The following is a 21,567-nucleotide window of genomic DNA, read 5'->3' as shown; positions in this document are numbered from 1 at the left end:
GAGATTCAATATCTCATGTGTAAATATTATTAGATCTATATTTAATGTATCAAAACTTAGTATAGATTTTCATATTCACTGCTATTACATTTTAATAAACTTTTTTTTTTTTAGTTTGGAATAAACCCCAATTTCCAGAAAAGTTGCAAAGATAGTACAAAGAGTTTCCCTATGTACTTAATCTAGTGATATTACCATAATCATGATATATTTGTCAAACCAAGAAATTATCATTGACTGCAATGTCATTTTCTTGAATGACCATCTGTAAAAACCTTCTGTCCTTCAAGACTCTGCTCCAAGTCAACTCTTTCCCTGAGGTGTTGCCGGCTTTCCCATCCCAAAGCCATCTTTGCTCCTGTGTCTCTGAGCTCTGTACCTGCTCCTTACCAGGAACTTGTCACTCTCTGCATTTGGGCACAAGCCTTATCGCCCAAAACACCTTGATGGGAGGATCCTAGCTTCCCTTCTGCACCCAACAGGTCTCACTGTGCCCAACTGAGAGCAAGGGGTTCAGCAAATGGCAACTGAAGGAACAGATGAATGAAACTCAAATAAGCATGCAAACAGCATCCAGGGTCACACTTTGCAAACTTTCTCTGAAGTCAAGAAAAATGGCACATCTGCACGGTGACCCTGCTGAGATGCAGGCTGATTTCGGAAACAGATGATCTGGGTTCAAATCCCAGCTCTACCACATACTACCTGTATGACCATGAGTATTTTACCTCACCTCTCTGTGCCTCAGTTGCCTCATCTGTAAAATGGGGATAATAATATACCTATCTGGTGAGGTAAGTGAGTTAACTCACATGGACACTTAGGAAAGTGCCTACTGCAGAGGAATTACTCAATAAAATCTTCATCATCGCCCTGTCATGATGACTTAGAAGGACTCTCCCTTTGTGAGAAATGCCTTCTGTGACCCAGTGACCTACAAAATGGCACCTGGGGACAGAGCCCTGGGCAGCACGACTCCCCACAAGCTGTTCATCGGGGGCACCTCCCAGCAACTCTGTAACTTGACGAAATAAACCTGGCAGGTCTTTCATCTTGTTTCATAGACTTCTTGTTTGTGCTGTTTCGGCCTGTGGACTGAACTCCTGAAGGGCAGAGACCATAAGAGCACCAGCCAGTACTATACAATCGTTAACACACACCAGGCACTCACTGTTCAGAGCATTCACCAAAAAAATCTCATGAGGCAACTAGGACACAGAGAGGTCAGGTGACCTGTCCAGGGGCACACAGCCAGCATGTCAACCCAGGTCATCTGGCTCCAGGGGCTCTGGGCTTTACCAGGCCCCTCCACCTCCCCTCTGCGTCTCTAACACCTGGAGCATAATAGGCACTCAATACATGTTTGCTGAATGAAGGAATCCCAGTGGAAGGGAAGCCTTCCAGTATTTTCTCTATACAGGATTTCTGACTGGCTTCCTGTCTCACTGACCCTTTTTATAAACTCTCCAATAGCAGCTGAAGAGAGAGCCTGCCCTTTTCAGGAAACCCTGCTTGGCTGCTCGAGGGAGTCACCCGCGATCGCCCCACCAAGGTCCACCCCCAGCCCTCTTCTCACTTCCTCTTTCTTAGAAAGAGGATTTTAACTGAAGTTTATTTTCAATAACTTTTTACTAGTTGTGTGTATTCATTGTGGAAACTTTGGCTGCTGCAAAAGTGCATGAGAAAGAGAATTTTTTTTTTTTTTTTTTTTGCAGTACGCGGGCCTCTCACTGTCGTGGCCTCTCCCGTTGCGGAGCACAGGCTCCGGACGCGCAGGCTCACCGGGCATGGCTCACGGGCCTAGCCGCTCCGCGGCATGTGGGATCTTCCCGGACTGGCACGAACCCGCGTCGCCTGCATCGGCAGGCGGACTCTCAACCGCCAGGGAAGCCCGAGAAAGAGAATTTTAAATGGAGAATATTTTTGCTCTTTATTCAAAATCTTCTTCAATGTTAAATGATCCTTAGGGCAAGAAAATGAAAAGAACCCTAGTGATTAGATATTATGCATTATGGGGAGAGAACATCTTTCCTGGTCTGCCTCAGTCTTGTTTAGCTTCTCAGGGTCCTGTCGATCGCCTTAGCCTCCCCTGCTCCTGTCCTGAACAGTAGCTTCATCCACAGGGTCTATACAGAGTTCCAGAAAATGCCCTGCTTCTCCCATAGTCTCCAAGGAGAGAGAGGCGAACTGCCTGGCTTACAGGAGAGCATGTAGAAAAATCTATATATTCTGCCTTATGGAGCAAGTTTTTGAAGACCTCTTACCTTTTTCTTTTTTTCAGTATCCTTTTTCCTACCTACAAAAAAATGGTCCTGGTCATGTACACCTAAATATAGTCAGTCAGCTTTGCAACTAAGTTTCAAAAGACATTTATGCTGCAAGAATATCAGACCTAAAATTAGGATTTTTCTATGTTTTGGTTCCTAATAGTTCTGCCTTGGTTAATGAAAACTTACCCACTCTGTTCTTTTTTAAAAACTTATACTACAAAGGTAATAGATATTTACTGCAGAACATTTAGAAAAGACTTTAAATACACAAAGAAGGATGTGAAAAGCATCGGTAAATCCACCATCCTGAGAACCTGGATGGTTCTGGAGCTCTGACTCTCTGCATGGGTAAATGAGTGGAATGGAAAAGAAAAGCATACCTAGTAGTAAATAACTGTGTACCTGGCTGGGCCCGAATGCCCTTCATCTGGTTGCCACGCTCTGATTCCCCTTGGAAACTGCTTCCCCCGCATCCTCTTCTCCTCAACCAACCAACTAACCAACCAACCAACTAGTCAACCACCCACCTACCCATCCACCCATCCACCCAAGCAACCAGTGCATGCACACACATGCACAGACTTCAGCTTGTGGCCAGAGAAAGAAATGTCCATCGCAGTCAGTCCCAATCCCCATTTTCACGGGGTTAGACATAAAACCCAGATGGTCTAAAATACTTCCTTCTGGGGGACTTTTCTTAATTTGATGCAAGGAAAGAGATTCCCTTCTACTCTGATGGACAAGATGGAAAGATGAGCTCCCTGGAGCTACTAGCTGCAATCGTTATAGCCCTGTGGAGAAAGTTGGTCTCAGAATGAAGGATAGAGAGAAAACTGGAAGCCTGGTTGTGTTGTAGTCCCCGGGCTGGCGTCCCTCTTTCCAGACACTCCTGGCACTGGCTGTCTTCCTGCCTTTCCCCAGTTTGGGTCCAGGAGTCCCTAAGTTTCTTGGTCTGGGCCAGTTTGAGTGGGACATTTTCTTACTGGAAACAACAGTCTTGTTTAAACAAACACACCAACATTTAAGAAAAAAAATAAATTAGGAGAAGTATGTTTATTAAAAGGAAAGCATTGGGCCTTGCCCTGTCCACACCTCATGTCACCGCTCTGGATCTGGCCAGAGACATGGGTGGCCTGCCCCCTCCCTCAGGTGGCCTTGTCAGCTCTGACAGGAGTCGGGTATGTGCCCTGTGCTGTGGGGACACTAGTCCTACCCCAGGGTCTGCTGTTCATGCTGTCTCCCTGGAGCTGGGGTCCCTCACCTGACAGGGAGGGTGTGCAACTCTGGCGAAGAGAAAGCATTAGCTCTTCAGTGTCTTTCCCGCCCTCCCACCATTAGGCCAGGCTGACCACCACTCCCTGTGCATCCAGGGGCCAATAGAGGCAGGCTGTGGACATCTTGGCTCCACTGTGGAATCACCCAGAGCCCCTCATCCCACTCCCATCCCTTTCTAGCCCGCTTCTAACTCCTGCCTCTAATCTGTGTCCCAGGCTTTGACTCCTCTCCTGCCTTTTTTTTTTTTCTTGCGGTACGCGGGCCTCTCACTGTTGTGGCCTCGCCCGTTGCGGAGCACAGGCTCTGGACATGCAGGCTTAGCGGCCATGGCTCACGGGCCCAGCCGCTCCGCGGCATGTGGGATCTTACCGGACCGGGGCACGAACCCGCGTCCCCTGCATCGGCAGGCGGACTCTCAACCACTGCGCCACCAGGGAAGCCCTCTCCTGCCCTTTTTTGATCTTCACAACGAATCCTGGTTTCTCCTGTTTAACCGGAGAACTCCCTAAGAATTTTTTCTCACATTCTCCCCCAACCCCCAGCCCACTAAGTTCTCCTTGCTCAGTTCCCAGCCCCACTGAGAACACAAATCCTGACATTAATCCCTGTGGCTGCTTCCTCAGGTATATCTATCCCAACTCCCTGAAGATGGAAGTTGGGTAGTATAAGCACAGAGGAAGAATGGAGGTCCATCTGGAATGAACAGGGGCGGGGATACATTCACACCAGGGAAAAAGTCATCAGTCTCCACTTGGAACAAGATGGAGACATTTCTGTCCAGATTCATGGAAGTGTGAAATAAATGGGTCTCCTACTTTATTATCTCGCCCCGTCAACTGGCTTGGCTGCCTTCACCGACATCCAGCGCTGGCAGGAGAACATCTCGGCAAGAATGTATAGCACCTCTTATCTAGTTAATCTGTCTTCCTGCCCAGAGAAGAAACAACCCATATCTTGTGCTTGTATCATCACCTTAAATAGATTATTTACTCTTTGATTAATAAAACCTTTATTTCTTTTCTCCATGGACACTCCAGAGGGCAAAGAAGAGAAGCCCAGAGCTGAGGCAGAAAGAACTGTGGAGAGGATCTTAATGATCTGCTGGGCTCCTTCCCGAGGATTCCTTCACCCTCCAAATTGGGGCCACTTTATCTCCTCCAGCTCCACTTGCTTGTTAGTTCAATTATGATTGTTCTCTGCCTCCTTCCAGAATAGATTTAAGGTAGCTAAAAATAAAACACACATACAGGGCTTCCCTGGTGGCGCAGTGGTTGAGAGTCCGCCTGCCAATGCAGGGGACACGGGTTCGTGCCCCGGTCCGGGAAGATCCCACATGCCGCGGAGCGGCTGTGCCCGTGAGCCGTGGCCGCTGAGCCTGCGCATCCGGAGCCTGTTGCTCGGCAACGGGACAGGCCACAACAGTGAGAGGCCCGCGTACTGCAAAAAAAAAAAACAAAAAAAAAAACCACACACCTACAATAGGACAATTTCAAATAAAGATAAAAAGTGATATCAGAATCCGCTAGATGGAAGGTGAGAAAAAACACAAACTGGGAAACTTGGAGAGAAAATGGTGATGGAAATTGAGTGATTCTTTGGGTTCTGCGCTCTCTGCTGATAAAGACTGACTAGGTACCAGAGTAAGGGTAGTACAGTGACTCTTAGCTCAGTAGGTGATTGGTTTTTCCATGATTATTGAGCATCTACTAGTGCAAAACACCGTCTGGGATACACTTGCCTGAGACTTTTCAACTCCTATCCTCAAGGTGCTCACAACAAATCCGGTCCCGTCATAACCTTATGTACTGAGAATAGTCATAAATTTCTATGTGTCTGACCCACCCACAATCTGTTCTGTGCCACGGCTCACGCCTCATGAAGTGGGTGAAACCAGTTCTACCACCTACCAAAAATTATTGGACCAGGGATGTATGTCTAAGCCGAAGACAGCCATAGGGGCACTGGCTTCAAGAGATGTCATATATTCCTGAGGACACTTGATGTGAGGCCACCTAACATATTTCCTCTGTAATGCTTAGGGCTACACCAATTTGGGCAGATCGTATTTTCCAAAGATGCCTACAGCATATCTCTTATCTCACTTGTCTTCTCACAATGTGACCTTGGCAACCCTCCCACTGAGGGGTAGAGTGTATGTCCTCTCCACCTTAAACTCTTTATTGTCTCAGGGTATGACAGAAGTGATGGGATGTGACTTCTGAGTCCAGCTTAGTTGCGGCATGCGTGTGGAATCTAGTTCCCTGAACAGGGATCGAGCGCGGGCCCCCTGCATTGGGAGTGTGGAGTCTTAACCACTGCATCACCAGGGAAGTCCTGATGCTTGGCTATTCTGAAAGCCAGGATGACTGTGACTGTGAAAGAGGTGATATTTCATGCTATTTTAAATTCTTTCAAATTCTAACATCAACACCCATTCTTAAATTGATTTTATTTGTTCATTTTTGGCTGCATTGGGTCTGCTTTGCTGCGCACAGGCATTCTCTAGTTGCGGCGAGCAGGGGCTACTCTTTGTTGCAGTGCGCAGGCTTCTCATTGTGGTGGCTTCTCTTGTTGTGGAGCACGGGCTGTAGGCGCGCGGGCTTCAGTAGTTGTGGCACGTGGGCTCAGAAGTTGTGGCTTACAGGCTTAGTTGCTCTGCGAAATGTGGGATCTTCCCAGACCAGGGCTTGAACCCATGTCCCGGGCATTGGCAGGCAGATTCTTAACCACTCCGCCACCAGGGAAGCCCCCAACACCCGTTCTTGAGAGTATCTGGGCACGTCTCTCCATTGCAACCTTCAAGAGCATACCTGCTATCCTGCTGACCTCAGCCTCAAGTGGGAACTTCATTTCTTTTCCCAGATGACCAAACCCTTACCAGTACCTGGGTCCAGAAACTAGGCTTTTTCCTTTTCACCCCTATTCTAAGACCTGGCCTATTTTCTCAGCATGATACACCATTTCCACTGGCTCTGGGGTCTTGCCTTTACTGCCATGCTGCAGCTTCTGTTATGTATCTCAGGCAGTGCCCATCTTCAGGCCTCCTTGACAATGATTAACACCTTCTGAAACATTTTCCTATTGCTTATAGTTGGGGGAGGCAGTGTCAAACAGTGGTCTAAAGAATGTGCTTTGCAGTTGGGGAGACCTGAAAAGTATACTGTGAGCATTAAAATGAGATGACATATTGTTTATCACCTATGGCCAGGATTGCTACTCCATCAAATGCCCAATATTCTTTCACTGCTTTGTGAAACAGAACTCTCACTGTTGGGTGTGATAGGTTCCAACCATAGAGACTACAGTTCCCTGCTGCCTTCCAGATGGGTTGGCCAACGAGATGCAAGCCGAGTTGTTTCATTGGGCTGGTGGGGAAAAGTGGCTGACCTAGTTTGGAGCCTCACCCTCGCCCTGGTTCCCTCACTCCCCTTCTTGTGAATATCATGCTGGAGCTGGGGCAACCATCTTCGATCACATGGTGACCCCGTGGATGGAAGCTCAGCACTGATGGACATGGGGGAGAGTCAGCAGAAGCCCGGGTCCCAGATGACCATGGAGTTATGATACCAGCTTACCTCTCTACTCCTTCATGTGTGAGAGAAAAACCATCTTGTCAAAAACAATTTTATTAGAGGCTGAACTTAATACATATCTGATACACATAATAAATGCTAGTCGAAATTATTGTTCTCTCTAAGCATCATTCCCCTAACTGTGTGAAACTGTGGAAACTGTGTGCTCTTTGGGGCCAAGTCATCTCCAGGCAGATCAGTCCCATCACTTCAGTTGCTCAGTCATTCCAGTTAAAATAAGAAGGAAGTCCACACTGCAGCAGGCTCTAGAGGCCTATCGATGCCATAACTGACCAGGTTTACTTTATTTATTTATTTATTTAAACAGTTGGTACTGTTTAAAAATACATATATATATTCTTTTAATTTGGCTGCACCGGGTCTTAGTTGCAGCACGCAGGATCATTGTTGCCACATGTGGGATCTTTAGTTGCGGCATGTGAGCTCTTAGTTACGGCATGTGGGATCTAGTTCCTTGACCAGGGATTGAACCCGGGCCCCCTGCATTGGGAGTGTTGCCTTTTAGCCACTGGACCACCAGAGAAGTCCCTGACTAGTTTTACTTTAATTGGGACCACGAGGAGGAATCTTTCTGCTCATCATTTGTCAATGTACTGACTAGTTTTTGTGACCTGCAAGAACGCATCCCCATTCAAAGAAGTCTTCGTGTTTTCTACGTCACGAACCTGCCAGTCGGCCTTGCTGTAACTGTTACAATGTCAAGGTGTGGAAAATGAGATTAGAATTAAAGGCATGAAGAAAAGTGAGTAATCAGGAAAAAGAGAAGGTTTTATCTCTAAGACTTTTCCATTTTTACTAAAAATATTTTTAAAAATTACATTCCCATAGACAATTAAAATTTTATTCCTCAACTTAAAAACACTTTGTAAGAAAGAAAAAGACAAGAATGGGTAATAATACCTTTTTGATATGCAGATAATCCAATTAATTTTTCGTCTCGACAATTTTGCATAAAGCAGGTTCAATTCTATGAGAATTTTTTGCATTGATATTGCTTCATTTATTTTAAAGATGTATATGGATCAAAAGAGTACGACTATGAAGGTAACAATCCTTTTTAATAGTCATGGAAGTTAAGTTAAAAGGATTTTCCTTTAGAAAGATGCATAATTCACCTCTTTATACTAAGTCATCAACATTTTAGTAAACAAATATCTTATTTTCAAATAAACATTTATTCTAAATATTGGTATACATTAATTACCTACATATTAACGTACAAGGTATTCTTTTCTCCTATCTTGTAGAGCTTTTACAATTAAATTTAGAAATGCTTTTCAGTCTATCACTGCTGAATGAGCAATTTGGCATATAAACATATACCAAAAACCATGCAGCTGAGAATAGAATAATATATATATATATGTGTGTACCTGACATTTATGAAGCCGTAAGTCATAAAGAAAAAATATTATTATATATATCATTCTCAGCATGCAAGGTAGGAGAAAAAACCTGAAACCTTCCATCACTCTTAAAACTTTGATAGTTTTGCAAATCAGTTGCTATCATCAGCAATGGGACCATTTCTTGTATGAGGCTTACAAGGTAGAATTTATATGTTGGTGGGACAAAAGCCAAGTGATAAATACGACATCTGATGATCTTAGTGACCTCCTGAGGAAATACTTTACGTTGCTTGAAAAATGAGACCATCTAACACAGTATTTTTTTTACATTAATCTCACTTTTAACTTTAAAAGCAAGATATACACATACTAAATTATTGCTGATCTATCAGATTGTTTTTTAACTTGTTGAATCACTACAATTCTTGTTCTTTCTGAAAGCTGACATTTATTAAACATGCAGTTTTCCCATGCTCCTTATGTTATTTATAATTTCAGGGGTTTCACCTAAGTCAGATTAATACAGTGATTACTCTCAACTGATCTTTTTTTTTTTTTAACATCTTTGTTGGAGTATAATTGCTTTACAATGTTGTGTTCGTTTCTGCTGTATAAAAAATGAATCAGCTATACGTATACATATATCCCCATATCTCCTCCCTCTTGCGTGTCCATCCCACACTCCCTATCCCACCCCTTTAGGTGGTCACAAAGCCCCGAGCTGATCTCCCTGTGCTATGCGGCTGCTTCCCCCTAGCTATCTATTTTATATTTGGTAGTATATATAAGTACATGCCACTCTCTCACTTCGTCACACCTTACGTTTCTCCCTCCCCGTGTCCTCAAGCCCATTCTCCACATCTGCGTCTTTATTCCTGTCCTGCCCCTAGGTTCTTCAGAACCTTTCTTTTGTTTTTTTTTTTTGGTTCCATATATATTTGTTAGCATACAGCATTTATTTTTCTCTTTCTGACTTACTTCACTCTGTATGACAGCCTCTAGGTCCATCCACCTCACTACAAATAACTCAATTTTGTTTCTTTTTATGGCTGTAATATAATATAATATAATATAAATATATATACAATGTTCCATTTATATATGTGCCACATCTTCTTTATCCATTCATCTGTCTATGGATACTTAGGTTGCTTCCATGTCCTGGCTATTGTAAACAGAGCTGCAATGAACATTGTGGTACATGACTCTGAATTATGGTTTTCTCACGGTATATACCCAGTAGTGGGATTGCTGGGTCGTATGGTAGTTCTATTTTTAGTTTTTTAAGAAACCTCCATATTGTTCTCCATAGTGGCTGTATCAATTTACATTCCCACCAACAGTGCAGGAGGATTCCCTTTTCTCCATACCCTCTCCAGCATTTATTGTTTCTAGAGTTTTTGATGATGGCCATTCTGACTTGTGTGAGATGATACCTCATTGTAGTTTTGATTTGCATTTCTCTAATGATTAGTGATGTTGAGCATCCTTTCATGTGTTTGTTGGCCATCTGTATATCTTCTTTGGAGAAATGTCTATTTGGGTCTTCTGCCCATTTTTGGATTGGGTTGTTTGTTTTTTTTGATATTGAGTTGCATGAGTTGCTTGTATGTTTTGGAGATTAATCCTTTGTCAGTTGCTTCATTTGCAAATATATTCTCCCATTCTGAGGGCTGTCTTTTTGTCTTGTTTATGGTTTCCTTTGCTGTGCAAAAGGTTTTAAGTTTCATTAGGTCTCATTTGTTTATTTTTGTTTTTATTTCCATTTCTCTAGGAGGTGGGTCAAAAGGGATCTTGCTGTGATTTATGTCATAGAGTGTTCTGCCTATGTTTTCCTCTAAGATGTTATAGTGTCTGGCCTTACATTTAGGTCTTTAATCCATTTTGAGTTTATTTTTGTGTATTATGTTAGGGAGTGTTCTAATTTCATTCTTTTACATGTAGCTGTCCAGTTTTCCCAGCACCACTTATTGAAGAAGCTGTCTTTTCTCCACTGTATATCCTTGCCTCCTTTATCAAAAATAAGGTGACCATATATGCGTGGGTTTATCTCTGGGCTTTCTATCCTGTTCCATTGATCTATATTTCTGTTTTTGTGCCAGTACCATACTGTCTTGATTACTGTAGCTTTGTAGTATAGTCCAAACTCACAGAGCCTGATTCCTCCAGCTCTGTTTTTCTTTCTCAAGATTGCTTTGGCTCTTTGGGGTCTTCTGTGTTTCCACACAAATTGTGAAATTTTTTGGTCTAGTTCTGTGAAAAATGCCATTGGTAGTTTAATAGGGATTGCATTGAATCTGTAGATTACTTTCGGTAGTAAAGTCATTTTCATAATGTTGATTATTCCACCCCAAGAACATGGTATATGTCTCCATCTGTTGGTATCATCTTTAATTTCTTTCATCAGTGTCTTATAGTTTTATGCATACAGGGCTTTTGTCTCCTTAGGTAGGTTTATTCCTAGATATTTTATTATTTTTGTTGCAATGGTAGATGGGGGTGTTTCCTTAAATTCTCTTTCAGATTTTTCATCATTAGTGTATAAGAATGCAAGAGATTTCTGTGCATTAATTTTGTACCCTGCTACTTTACCAAATTCATTGATTAGCTCTAGTAGTTTTCTAGTTACATCTTTAAGATTCTCTATGTATAGTATCACGTCATCTGCAAACTGTGACAGCTTTATTTCTTCTTTTCTGATTTGGATTCCTTTTACTTCTTTTTCTTCTCTGATTGTTGTGTGTAAAACTTCCAAAACTGTATTGAATAATAGTGGTGAGAGTGGACAACCTGGTCTTGTTCCTGATCTTAGTGGAAATGGTTTCAGTTTTTCACCATTGAGAATGATGTTGGCCGTGGGTTTGCCGTATATGGCCTTTATTATATTGAGGAAAGTTCCCTCTATGCCTACTTTCTGGAGGGTTTTTTTTTTAACATAAGTGGGTGTTGAATTTTTTCAAAAGCTTTTCCTGCATCTATGGAGATGGTCATATGGTTTTTCTCCTTCAATCTGTTAATATAGTTTATCACATTGATTGATTTGCGTATATTAAAGAATCCTTGCATTCCTGGGATAAACCCCACTTGATCATGGTGTATGATCCTTTAAATGTGCTTTTGGATTTTGTTTGCTAGTATTTTGTTGAGGATTTTTGCATCAGTGTTCATCAGTGATATTGGCCTGTAGTTTTCTTTCTTTGTGACATCTTTGTCTGGTTTTGGTATCCGAGTGATGGTGGCCTCATAGAATGAAATTGGGAGTGTTCCTTCCTCTGCTTTATTTTGGAAGAGTTTGAGAAGGATAGGTGTTAGCTCTTCTCTAAATGTTTGACAGAATTCGCCTGTGAAGCCATCTCGTCTTGGGATTTTGTTTGTTGGAAGAATTTTAATCACAGTCTCAATTTCAGTACTTGTGATTGGTCTGTTCATATTTTCTATTTCTTCCTGGTTCAGTCTTTGAAGATTGTACTTTTCTAAGAATTTGTCCATTTCTTCCAGGTTGTCCATTTTATTGGCATAGAGTTGCTTGTAGTAATCCCTCATGATCCTTTGTATTTCTGCAGTGTCAGTTGTTACTTCTCCTTTTTCCATTCTAATTCTGTTGATCTGAGTCTTCTCCCTTTTTTTCTTGATGAGTCTGGCTAATGGTTTATCAACTTTGTTTATCTTCTCAAATAACCAGCTTTTAGTTTTAATCTTTGCTATCGTTTCCTTCATTTCTGTTTCATTTATTTCTGACTGATCTTTCTGATTTCTTTCCTTCTGCTAACTTTTTTTGTTGTTCTTCTTCTTCTTCTTTCTCTAATTGCTTTAGATGTAAGGTTAGGTTGTTTATTTGAGATGTTTCTTGTTTCTTGAGGTAGGATTGTGTTGCTATAAACTTCCCTCTTAGAACTGCTTTTCCTGTATCCCATAGGTTTTGGGTCGTTGTGTTTTCATTGTCATTTGTTTCTAGGTATTTTTTTGATTTCCTCTTTGATTTCTTCAGTGATCTCTTGGTTATTAAGTAGTGTATTGTTTAGCCTCCTTGTGTTTGTATTTTTCACAGATTTTTTCCTGTAACTGATATCTAGTCTCATAGCATTGTGGTTGGAAAAGATACTTGATACGATTTCAATATTCTTAAATTTACCAAGGCTTGATTTATGATCCAAGAGATAATCTATCCTGGAGAATGTTCCATGAGCACTTGAGAAGAAAGTGTATTCTGTTGTTTTTGGATGGAATGTCCTATAAATATCAATTAAGTCCATCTTGTTTCATGTATCATTTAAAGCTTGTGTTTCCTTATTTATTTTCATTTTGGATGATGTGTCCATTGGTGAAAATGGGGTGTTAAACTCCCCTACTATGATTGTGTTACTGTCGATTTCCCCTTTCACGGCTGTTAGCATTTGCCTTATGTATTGAGGTGCTCCTACGTTGGGTGCATAAATATTTACAATTGTTATATCTTCTTCTTGGATTGATCCCTTGATCATTATGTAGTGTCCTTCTTTGTCTCTTTTAATAGTCTTTATTTTAAAGTCTATTTTGTCTGATATGAGAACTGCTACTCCAGCTTTCTTTTGATTTCCATTTGCACGGAATATCTTTTTCCATCCCCTCACTTTCAGTCTGTATGTATCCCTAGGTCTGAAGTGGGTCTCTTGTAGACAGCATCTATATAGGTCTTGTTTTTGTATCCATTCAGCCAGTCTATGTCTTTTGGCTGGAGTGTTTAATCCATCTACGTTTAAGGTAGTTATCAATATGTATGTTCCTATTACCATTTTCTTAACTGTTTTGGGTTTGTTATTGTAGGTCTTTTCCTTCTCTTCTGTTTCCTGCCTAGAGAAGTTCCTTTAGCATTTGTTATAAAGCTGGGCTTGTGGTGCTGAATTCTCTCAGCTTTTGCTTGCCTGTAAAGCTGTTAATTTCTCTGTCAGATCTGAATGAGATCCTTGCTGGGTAGAGTAATCTTGGTTACAGGTTTTTCCCTTTCATCACTTTAAATATGTCCTGCCACTCCCTTCTGGCTTTCACCGTTTCTGCTGAAAGATCAGCTATTAATCTTATGGAGATTCCCTTGTATGTTATTTGTTGTTTTTCCCTTGCTGCTTTTAATATGTTTTCTTTGTATTTAAGTTTTGATAGTTTGATTAGTATGTGTCTTGGCGTGTTTCTCCTTGGATTTATCCTGTATGGGACGCTCTGTGCTTCCTCAACTTGACTACTTCTTTCCCCATATTAGGAAAGTTTTCAACTATAATCTCTTCAAATATTTTCTCAGTCCCTTTCTTTTTCTCTTCTTCTTCCGGGACCCCTATAATTCGAATGTTGGGGCATTTAATGTTGTCCCAGAGGTCTCTAATACTGTCCTCAATTCTTTTCATTCTTTTTTCTTTATTCTGATCTGTGGTATTTATTTCCACTATTTTATCTTCCAGGTCACTTATCCGTTCTTCTGCCTCAGTTATTCTGCTACTGATACCTTCTAGAGAATTTTAATTTCATTTATTGTGCTGTTCATGATTGCTTGTTTACTCTTTAGTTCTTCTAGGTCCTTGTTAAATGTTTCTTGTATAATGTCCATTCTATTTCCAAGATTTTGTATCATCTTTACTATCATTACTCTGAATCCTTTTTCAGGTGGACTGCCTATTTCCTCTCCATTTTTGGGTCTGGTGGGTTTTTGCTTCTTCATCTGCTGTGTGTTTCTCTGTCTTCTCATTTTGCTTAACTTACTGTGTTTGGGGTCTCCTTTTCACAGCCTGCAGGTTCCTGTTGTTTTTGGTGTCTGTCCCCAGTGGCTAAGGTTGGTTCAGTGGGTTGTGCAGGCTTCCTGGTGGAGGGGACTGGTGCCTGTGTTCTGGTGGATGAGGCTGGATCTTGTCTTTCTGGTGGGGAGGACCGCGTCTGGTGGTGTGTTTTGGGGTGTCTGTGAACTTATTATGTTTTTAGGCAGCCTCTCTGATAATGGGTATGGTTTTGTTCCTGTCTCGCTAGTTGTTTGGCATAGGGTGTCCAGCACTCTAGCTTCCTGGTTGTTGAGTGGAGCTGGGTCTTAACGTTGAGATGGAGGTCTCTGCGAGAGCTTTTGCCATTTGATATTACATGGAGCTGGGAGGTCTCTTGTGGACCAACGTCCAGTACTCAGCTCTCCCACCTCAGAGGCACAGGCCTGACACCCAGCCGGAGCACCAAAATCCTGTCAGCCACACAGCTCAGAAGAAAAGGGAGAAAAAAAGAAATAAATAAATAAAATAAAAAGAAATAAACTTATTAATTTTTTTAATTATTAAAAATAAAAAAATTTTAAAGTAATTTTAAAAAAAGAAAGAAAGAGAGCAACCAGACCAAAAAAAAATCCACCACCAATGATAACAAGCACTAAAAACTATACTAAAAAATAAATAAATAAATAAATGGACAGACAGAACCCTAGGACAAATGGTAAAAGCAAATCCATACAGACAAAATCACACAAAGAAGCATACATATACATACTCACAAAAAGAGAAAAAGTTAAAAAATATATATCTATATATTAAAAAAAAAAAGGAAGAGAGCAACCAAATCAATAAACAAATCTACCAATGATAATAAACTCTAAATACTAAACTAAGATAAACATAAACCCAGAAACCAGTCAATCACATACAGCAAACGCCAAGTCTACAGTTGCTCCCAAAGTCCACTGCCTCAGTTTTGGGATGATTCGTTGTCTATTCAGGTATTCCACAGATGCAGGGTACATCAGGTTGATTGTGTAGATTTAATCCGCTGCTCCTGAGGCTGCTGGGAGAGATTTCCCTTTCTCTTCTTTGTTTGCACAGCTCCTGGGGCTCAGCTTTGGCTTGGCCCCGCCTCTGCGTGTAGGTTGCATGAGGGCGTCTGTTCTTGGCTCAGACAGGATGGGGGTAAAGGAGCAGCTGATTCGGGGGCTCTGGCTCACTCAGGCCGGGGCGAGTGAGGTGGGTACGGATGTGGGGCGAGCCTGCAGCGGCCGAGGCCAACATGATGTTGCACCAGCCTGAGGCGTGCTGTGTGTTCTCCCGGGGAAGTTGTCCCTGGATCACGGGACCCTGGCAGTGGCGGGCTGCACAGGCTCCCCGAAAGGGAGGTGTGGAGAGTGACCTGTGCTCGCACACAGGCTCCTTGGTGGCGGCAGCAGCAGCCTTAGCTTCTCATGCCTGTCTCTGGGGTCCGCGCTGATAGCCGCGGCTCGCGCCCGTCTCTGGAGCTCCTTTAGACTGTTCTCTGAATCCCCTCTCCTCGCGCACCAGGAAACAATGGTCTCTTGCCTCTTCGGCAGGTCCAGACTTTTCCCCGGACTCCCTCCCGGCTAGCCGTGGCACACTAGCCCCCTTCAGGCTGTGTGCACGCCGCCAACCCCAGTCCTCTCCCTGCGCTCTGACCAAAGCCCGAGCCTCAGCTCCCAGCCCTGCCTGCCCCAGCGGGTGAGCAGACTAGCCTGTCGGGCTGGTGAGTGCCGGTCGGCACCGATCCTCTGTGCGGGAATCTCTCCGCTTTGCCCTCCGCACCCCTGTTGCTGCGCTCTCCTCCGCGGCTCCGAAGCTTTCCCCCTCCGCCACCCGCCGTCTCCACCCGCGAAGGGGCTCCTAGAGTGTGGAAACCTTTCCTCCTTCACAGCTCCTTCCCACTGGTGCAGGGCCCGTCCGCATTCTTTGTCTTTGTCTCTTTTTTCTTTTGCCCTACCCAGGTACGTGGGGAGTTTCTTGCCTTTTGGGAAGGCTGAGGTGTTCTGCCAGCGTTCAGTAGGTGTTCTGTAGGAGTCGTTCCACATGTAGATGTATTTCTGATGTATCTGTGGGGAGGAAGGTGATCTCTATGTCTTACTCGTCCGCCATCTTGAATGTTCAGTCAACGGATCTTTACACTGGAAAAGATGTCACCTACTGTTTGTAGTATCTAGAGATCATTATCTTATTCCTTTCCATGCGGACCAAAGAAGTGAAAAATGTGATGAATAGGCTTTTTGTAAAAGTCTATTTATTTATTTATAACCTACCAAAGGCCAACGATAATAATACGATGGCAACGAAGAAGGATGATTAACTGAGCCTTCTGCACCTGGAGACCAATTGGCACGGGACACCATCCACATCTGGTTGTCTTAAGCAGGTTCAACATATATTTCTAATCTTGTACAGCAATGAGATTAAAGTCCTTATGTTACTGTAAGTAATTTGGTTTAAGAATTTAACTTCTTAAAATATCATTTCAGAAAGGGCTTAGAGTATCCATAGAGGTGATTTAAAAAGTTTTATTTTATATAATTTTATGGATTGCTGTCTCATGAACATGACGTATTATTTAGAAAAGATAAGAGGGCAAAAAAAATACAAACCCCACCAGATATCTACAAAAGGACTAAGAGGAAAATAAAATTTGGCTACTAGATAAGATAGTATCAAGGCAAGGTGAAAAGCTGTTCAAAAAAATAAATAATTCAGGCAATTGGGTGTTTGGTTTTAGCAATTATTAATAACCAATTTGACTACTTCCACACCATACTAATATACAGTGATCTTTTGGTTATTGTAAGAGCAAAGAAATGTAATCTATGAATGAAGCTACTCTGGACCACCTATTGTAGATATTAAATAGACAGGCCAGAATTCATCCTGAGTGTGAAAAAACAGCATGTATAAATTTAATTCAGTAGAAAATGTCAATGTTTTCCTCACAGTGAGAATTTCAGCCATGTCTTCCCAGTGTGAGCCATGTCTTATTGCTCTACTATATTCAGAATATGTACTAATTCTGACAGAAGTTGAAACTAATGTGTACACTTTATGTTTACTCAACATAAGGGCCTTCTTACAGAGATGGTGAAAACTGATAGTTTAAACAACCAAAACAAATGAATAGACAAAAGTATTTTTTAAAGCACCCGTTTACATTGCTAGAGCTACAAGGGTGATCAGAAGCATCTGTCACCCCATGGATGTCAAGATTGATCCGTGCTATGTGTTCGCTGTTTGGATGACAATGACCTTCCCAGAGAGAGGAGTCACATCGCTGAGTTAAGACTGAGATTTTCACATATTTATTACAACAAGTTTCCTGAGGAGTTCAACAAGGCAATGTTGCTAACTTAGCTTACTTAATATGTACAAAAATACAATAAAATTTACACATTTGAAAATATTCTAAAGTCAGATTTTGCTCTGATTGGCTACCCAATTAGGGCAAATTATTAAGATTTTTACTAACAGTAATCTGAAACATAAAAATTAAGATTAGGTTTAAATACAATTCTTGGAATGATCATAATCTATGATGCCTCTTGACTGGACTGTAATAAAAAGATACAGAGCACTGAACTTTGGCTGTTTTGACTCATACTAATGTCATATATCTTGCCAGAATAAACTCTTCTTTTAAAGTGCTTTGCACATGATGCAACTATAGAGGTTAGTACATTTTTCAGATATAAACACAATGACATATTGCTGAAGCTTGCTTCTTCTGGAATTTGAAATCATTTCAAATACTGAATGAGAATATATGTACCATATCATAAAATATCACTTCATCAAAATGAGACTCCAAGACCTCCTATCCTTCTCTGAACCGCTAAAGTCCATTATTTGATAGGGTTGGATGACGCTTACGGGCCTAAAAGTTCAGCAAAAATCTTAGCTACCTAGAGAAAGAAGAGACTCTTTACAGAGTCAAAATGTGGATGAGAAACAAGGTAACAAAACAGCCAGAAACGATGATTTGGAAAGTAGCGATTTTGGCATAAATATCTTGAGAGTCACTATGGACCACAAGTTGAATATGAATATGCAAAACAGCAAGGAAAACAAAAACGCCATATTAGGATGTGCTAAAGAGAATACAACAGACAGCTCTGTTGTGCTTCTGTACCATGAAGACTGTCTTTTGCCAAAGCTCTTTGCAACCCCGGGATGGCATAAGAGCAGTGGTTAAACACAGCCAGATAGTTCTATCTTTCACTGCGGTGGAAAGACCTCCCTGGCTTGGAACTCTGCCTTTAAAATTGTGGGCATAGTTCAGAAGGCAAGTGCTGGTTAAAAGGATTCTGAAAAAAAAGGACTGTTTTCGTTATGCATTAAGGCAGCCTTTCAAACACAAGACCCCAAATAACAGCAGCAAATATTGGTGAACCTCAACCCCTCCTCCGTTTATATGCGGGGAGTAAGATACAGTTTTCATTCTTGGTTTCTTTCCTGGAATAAAACATCAGGTGCCGTGGAAGAGCTGAGGGCTCCTAATTTGTTAGATTGCTTTAAAGGTCAGAATTGGAAAATTAAGGATTAAATGGCGATTGATTTGACGTGAGTGGGAGTGATAACTAGGCCCTTCTGCATTTTGCACCATTGCTTCTAGCAGGAGGATGTCAACAAATATCACGTAGAATGTCATCTCTGATGACCGGTGGTGGCCTCCTGGGAGCCGCGTTGAGGACACGAGCCCTGGTCAGGCTGGCAGGAAAGATCCTGAGTACGAGGAAGGGTACCTGCCTCGGGCACAGACAGAGCCTATTGCTGGTCTGTTTGTTCCAAACAACCTTAAAGATCTCAGAGACACAGAAGGTGGCAGAGGAGGCCCAGCTGCACACATCTATCCATATATCACACGCGAGGGAGTTGTGGTGAGGGCAGGGATGAGCCGTGGAGAAATGTGAACGAGCAGCTGATTTTCTCCGAGAAGGAAAACAGTTGCTCTTTCACTGAGAATTCCATTCCTCCCTCACCTGGCCAACTCAGGGTCAACACGTCCCCAAACAGCATCCCTTCAGGACTGTGGGCTCTCACACTGTGTCTCATGGAAGGTGGAAATGAGCTTACCCACCCCCTGGGATGGGGTCCACATTGAAACACTTGCTTTGTTTGCTGTCTATTATTCCATGACATAACTCACCTTGAGCAAAGTTCCCACTGAATGTAATTGACCTATCAGAGAACTTAACTCACGAGAGGAAATTATCCAAAGCTAGCTAGGTCGCAAGGTGACCCAGAAGGAAACCATAGACAGCTTCCTGATTTGTACCCTGAGGAATGAAGCAGAAAGGTAACAAGGACTTGAGAGCGTGGCCAGGGTGATGGTACAGTCATCTAGAGGTTGGCTGAGCGGAGGAAACGCCCACTGATAAGCGCTGACTGCATCTTATGGTTCCTCCACCCTCAGCGATGGATGGCAGCCACGCCTTTGCCCAGCACTTCTCAATCGAGCATTCTTCCAAGTACAGGTGATGCACTGGGTGTTGGAAGAGTGGGCGCTGGAAGCAACAGCAAAAGGTTCTTGTGTTTACATTGATTTGAAATTAATTAAATTCGGATCCTCTTCATCCTCTGCTGGCAGGCCCAGCAGGCTCCCTCCGGGGCTGCTTTCTCTTGGAAAACATTAGCACCATTCAGTTTCAGGATTCATTGTCACTGCAAAAAACAGAACAATAGTATATTTCCAAGAAGCTACTGAGAGCTGGTCGCTCGGCTATGGAGGTGACTCAGGATAACATAGCAGTCAGGGAGCCGACGGTGTCCAGATTACAATTTCTGAAACAAAGGTCAGTTCAGTTTGGATTTTATATCTGAACCCTGAGGAGGAAATCTAGGAAAGCCAAGAAATAATCCCTAGCTCTAGTTGTAATATCCTTCCCCAGGGCTGATGTGGAGAGAACCAGATGGAGCCGGGGTTCCCCCTTTAAAGAAATCGAATCCCATTCTCTATGAATAGATGCCAAACTGCCTTTTCTTTTTCCTTAAAAAAAAAATTTCGATACGTTATTTTCTCTCAAGGCTTTGTGGTCCTGGCATGTTTTCAAAAGCCCATTTTTTTTCCCAGGCACAGAGGATCTGGAAGTGCCTTCTCAGTGTCATTTAGAATTCAATCATCAGGCATCTTCAGGTGTGAGTAGACATAAATTATGGACATGGTGTGTGGACATAACCATGCTAGCGGGCTAATTTCTGCTTTTGTTTCTCACTTGGCTCTCTCAGCCACAGGTCTGGCTCTATAGCTCTTTCCCAGTGAGACCATGTCTCCACCCAAGTCTCATGGAAAGCAGACTACTTGACCTCCCGCACCTCCACCCACTTTTTAAAAATTTTGTGTCCTTTCACCCAAATTCTAGCATGTCTCCACTTGAAATGACCTGTGTTTCCAAGGAAGTGCCTGAATGACGATCATCAAAAGGACCTGGTGTCTCCTTAGCTCAGAGGCTCTTAGAGGCTGCAATAGACCATGTTTTTCTGACTCCTACTTCAGTTCTCGCCCGCTCAGTGACACACCAGGTGTTTCCAAAAGGTCTCTGAAACAACTTGATGGATGATAGAGAGCCAGCTAGCTAGCTAGATGATAGAGAGCCAGCTAGCTAGATGGTAGAGAGCCAGCTAGCTAGCTAGCTAGCTAGATGATAAAGAGCTAGCTGGCTAGCTAGATGATAGAGAGCTAGCTAGCTAGATGATAGAGAGCTAGCTAGCTAGCTAGATGATAGAGAGCTAGCTAGCTAGCTAGATGATAGACAGCTAGCTAGATGATAAAGAGCTAGCTAGATAGCTAGATGATAGAGAGCCAGCTAGCTAGATGATAGAGAGCCAGCTAGCTAGCTAGATGATAGAGTGCTAGCTAGCTAGATGATAGAGAGCTAGCTAGCTAGCTAGATGATAAAGAGCTAGCTAGCTAGCTAGATGATAGAGAGCTAGCTAGCTAGCTAGATGATAGAGAGCTAGCTAGCTAGCTAGATGACAGAGAGCTAGCTAGCTAGCTAGATGATAGAGAGCTAGCTAGCTAGCTAGCTAGATCTATCCAAGAAAGAGGAGGAAAGACATTGTGTATGTGTTTGTGTGTCTGTGTCTGTGTTGTGAAGACGGGGGAAGAAGCTGTGACCAGGAAGGCTGACCAATGGGGAGGAAAGGGGAAAGCAGACATGGACAAAAGGACAACTTCTGTAGGAAAACTTATTTAATGGAAACCTGACTGCAAATGAAGACATTCTTTATCTGAAGAACGAACGTAACAACTCGTTTCATAAGTCACACTAAACAGCTCTTAAACGGGGCAAGGAGGCTTCCTTTCTTGGAAATTGGGTGGTAGCAAGAT

The 21,567-nt window shown here is 42.5% G+C and overlaps 1 protein-coding gene across 4 annotated transcripts in view; it reads right to left on the bottom strand.

Moving 5' to 3' along the window:
* Window positions 1-1,919: 1,919 nt before the first annotated feature.
* The window catches only part of TMEM154 (transmembrane protein 154), a 61,461-nt gene continuing 41,813 nt past the window's right edge, over window positions 1,920-21,567 (bottom strand). For 2 of the 4 annotated variants that reach the window (XM_089912340.1, XM_089912341.1), the window contains one exon: window positions 1,920-14,692. In XM_089912340.1, the coding sequence (XP_089768466.1) occupies window positions 14,623-14,692 (70 nt within the window). In that variant the 3' untranslated portion in view covers window positions 1,920-14,622. Of the gene's footprint in view, window positions 14,693-17,519; window positions 19,902-21,567 lie in introns of those variants that run through there. The other 2 variants (XM_089912339.1, XM_022599644.2) reach the window with 2 other exon arrangements.

Source organism: Delphinapterus leucas, chromosome 5 (genome assembly GCF_059928025.1).
Source record: "Delphinapterus leucas isolate spDelLeu-1000000601 "Yukka" chromosome 5, BTC_Dleu_Yukka2, whole genome shotgun sequence".
In the NCBI taxonomy this organism is placed as follows: domain Eukaryota; kingdom Metazoa; phylum Chordata; class Mammalia; order Artiodactyla; family Monodontidae; genus Delphinapterus; species Delphinapterus leucas.
This window is presented reverse-complemented; position numbering and strand designations above follow the sequence as displayed.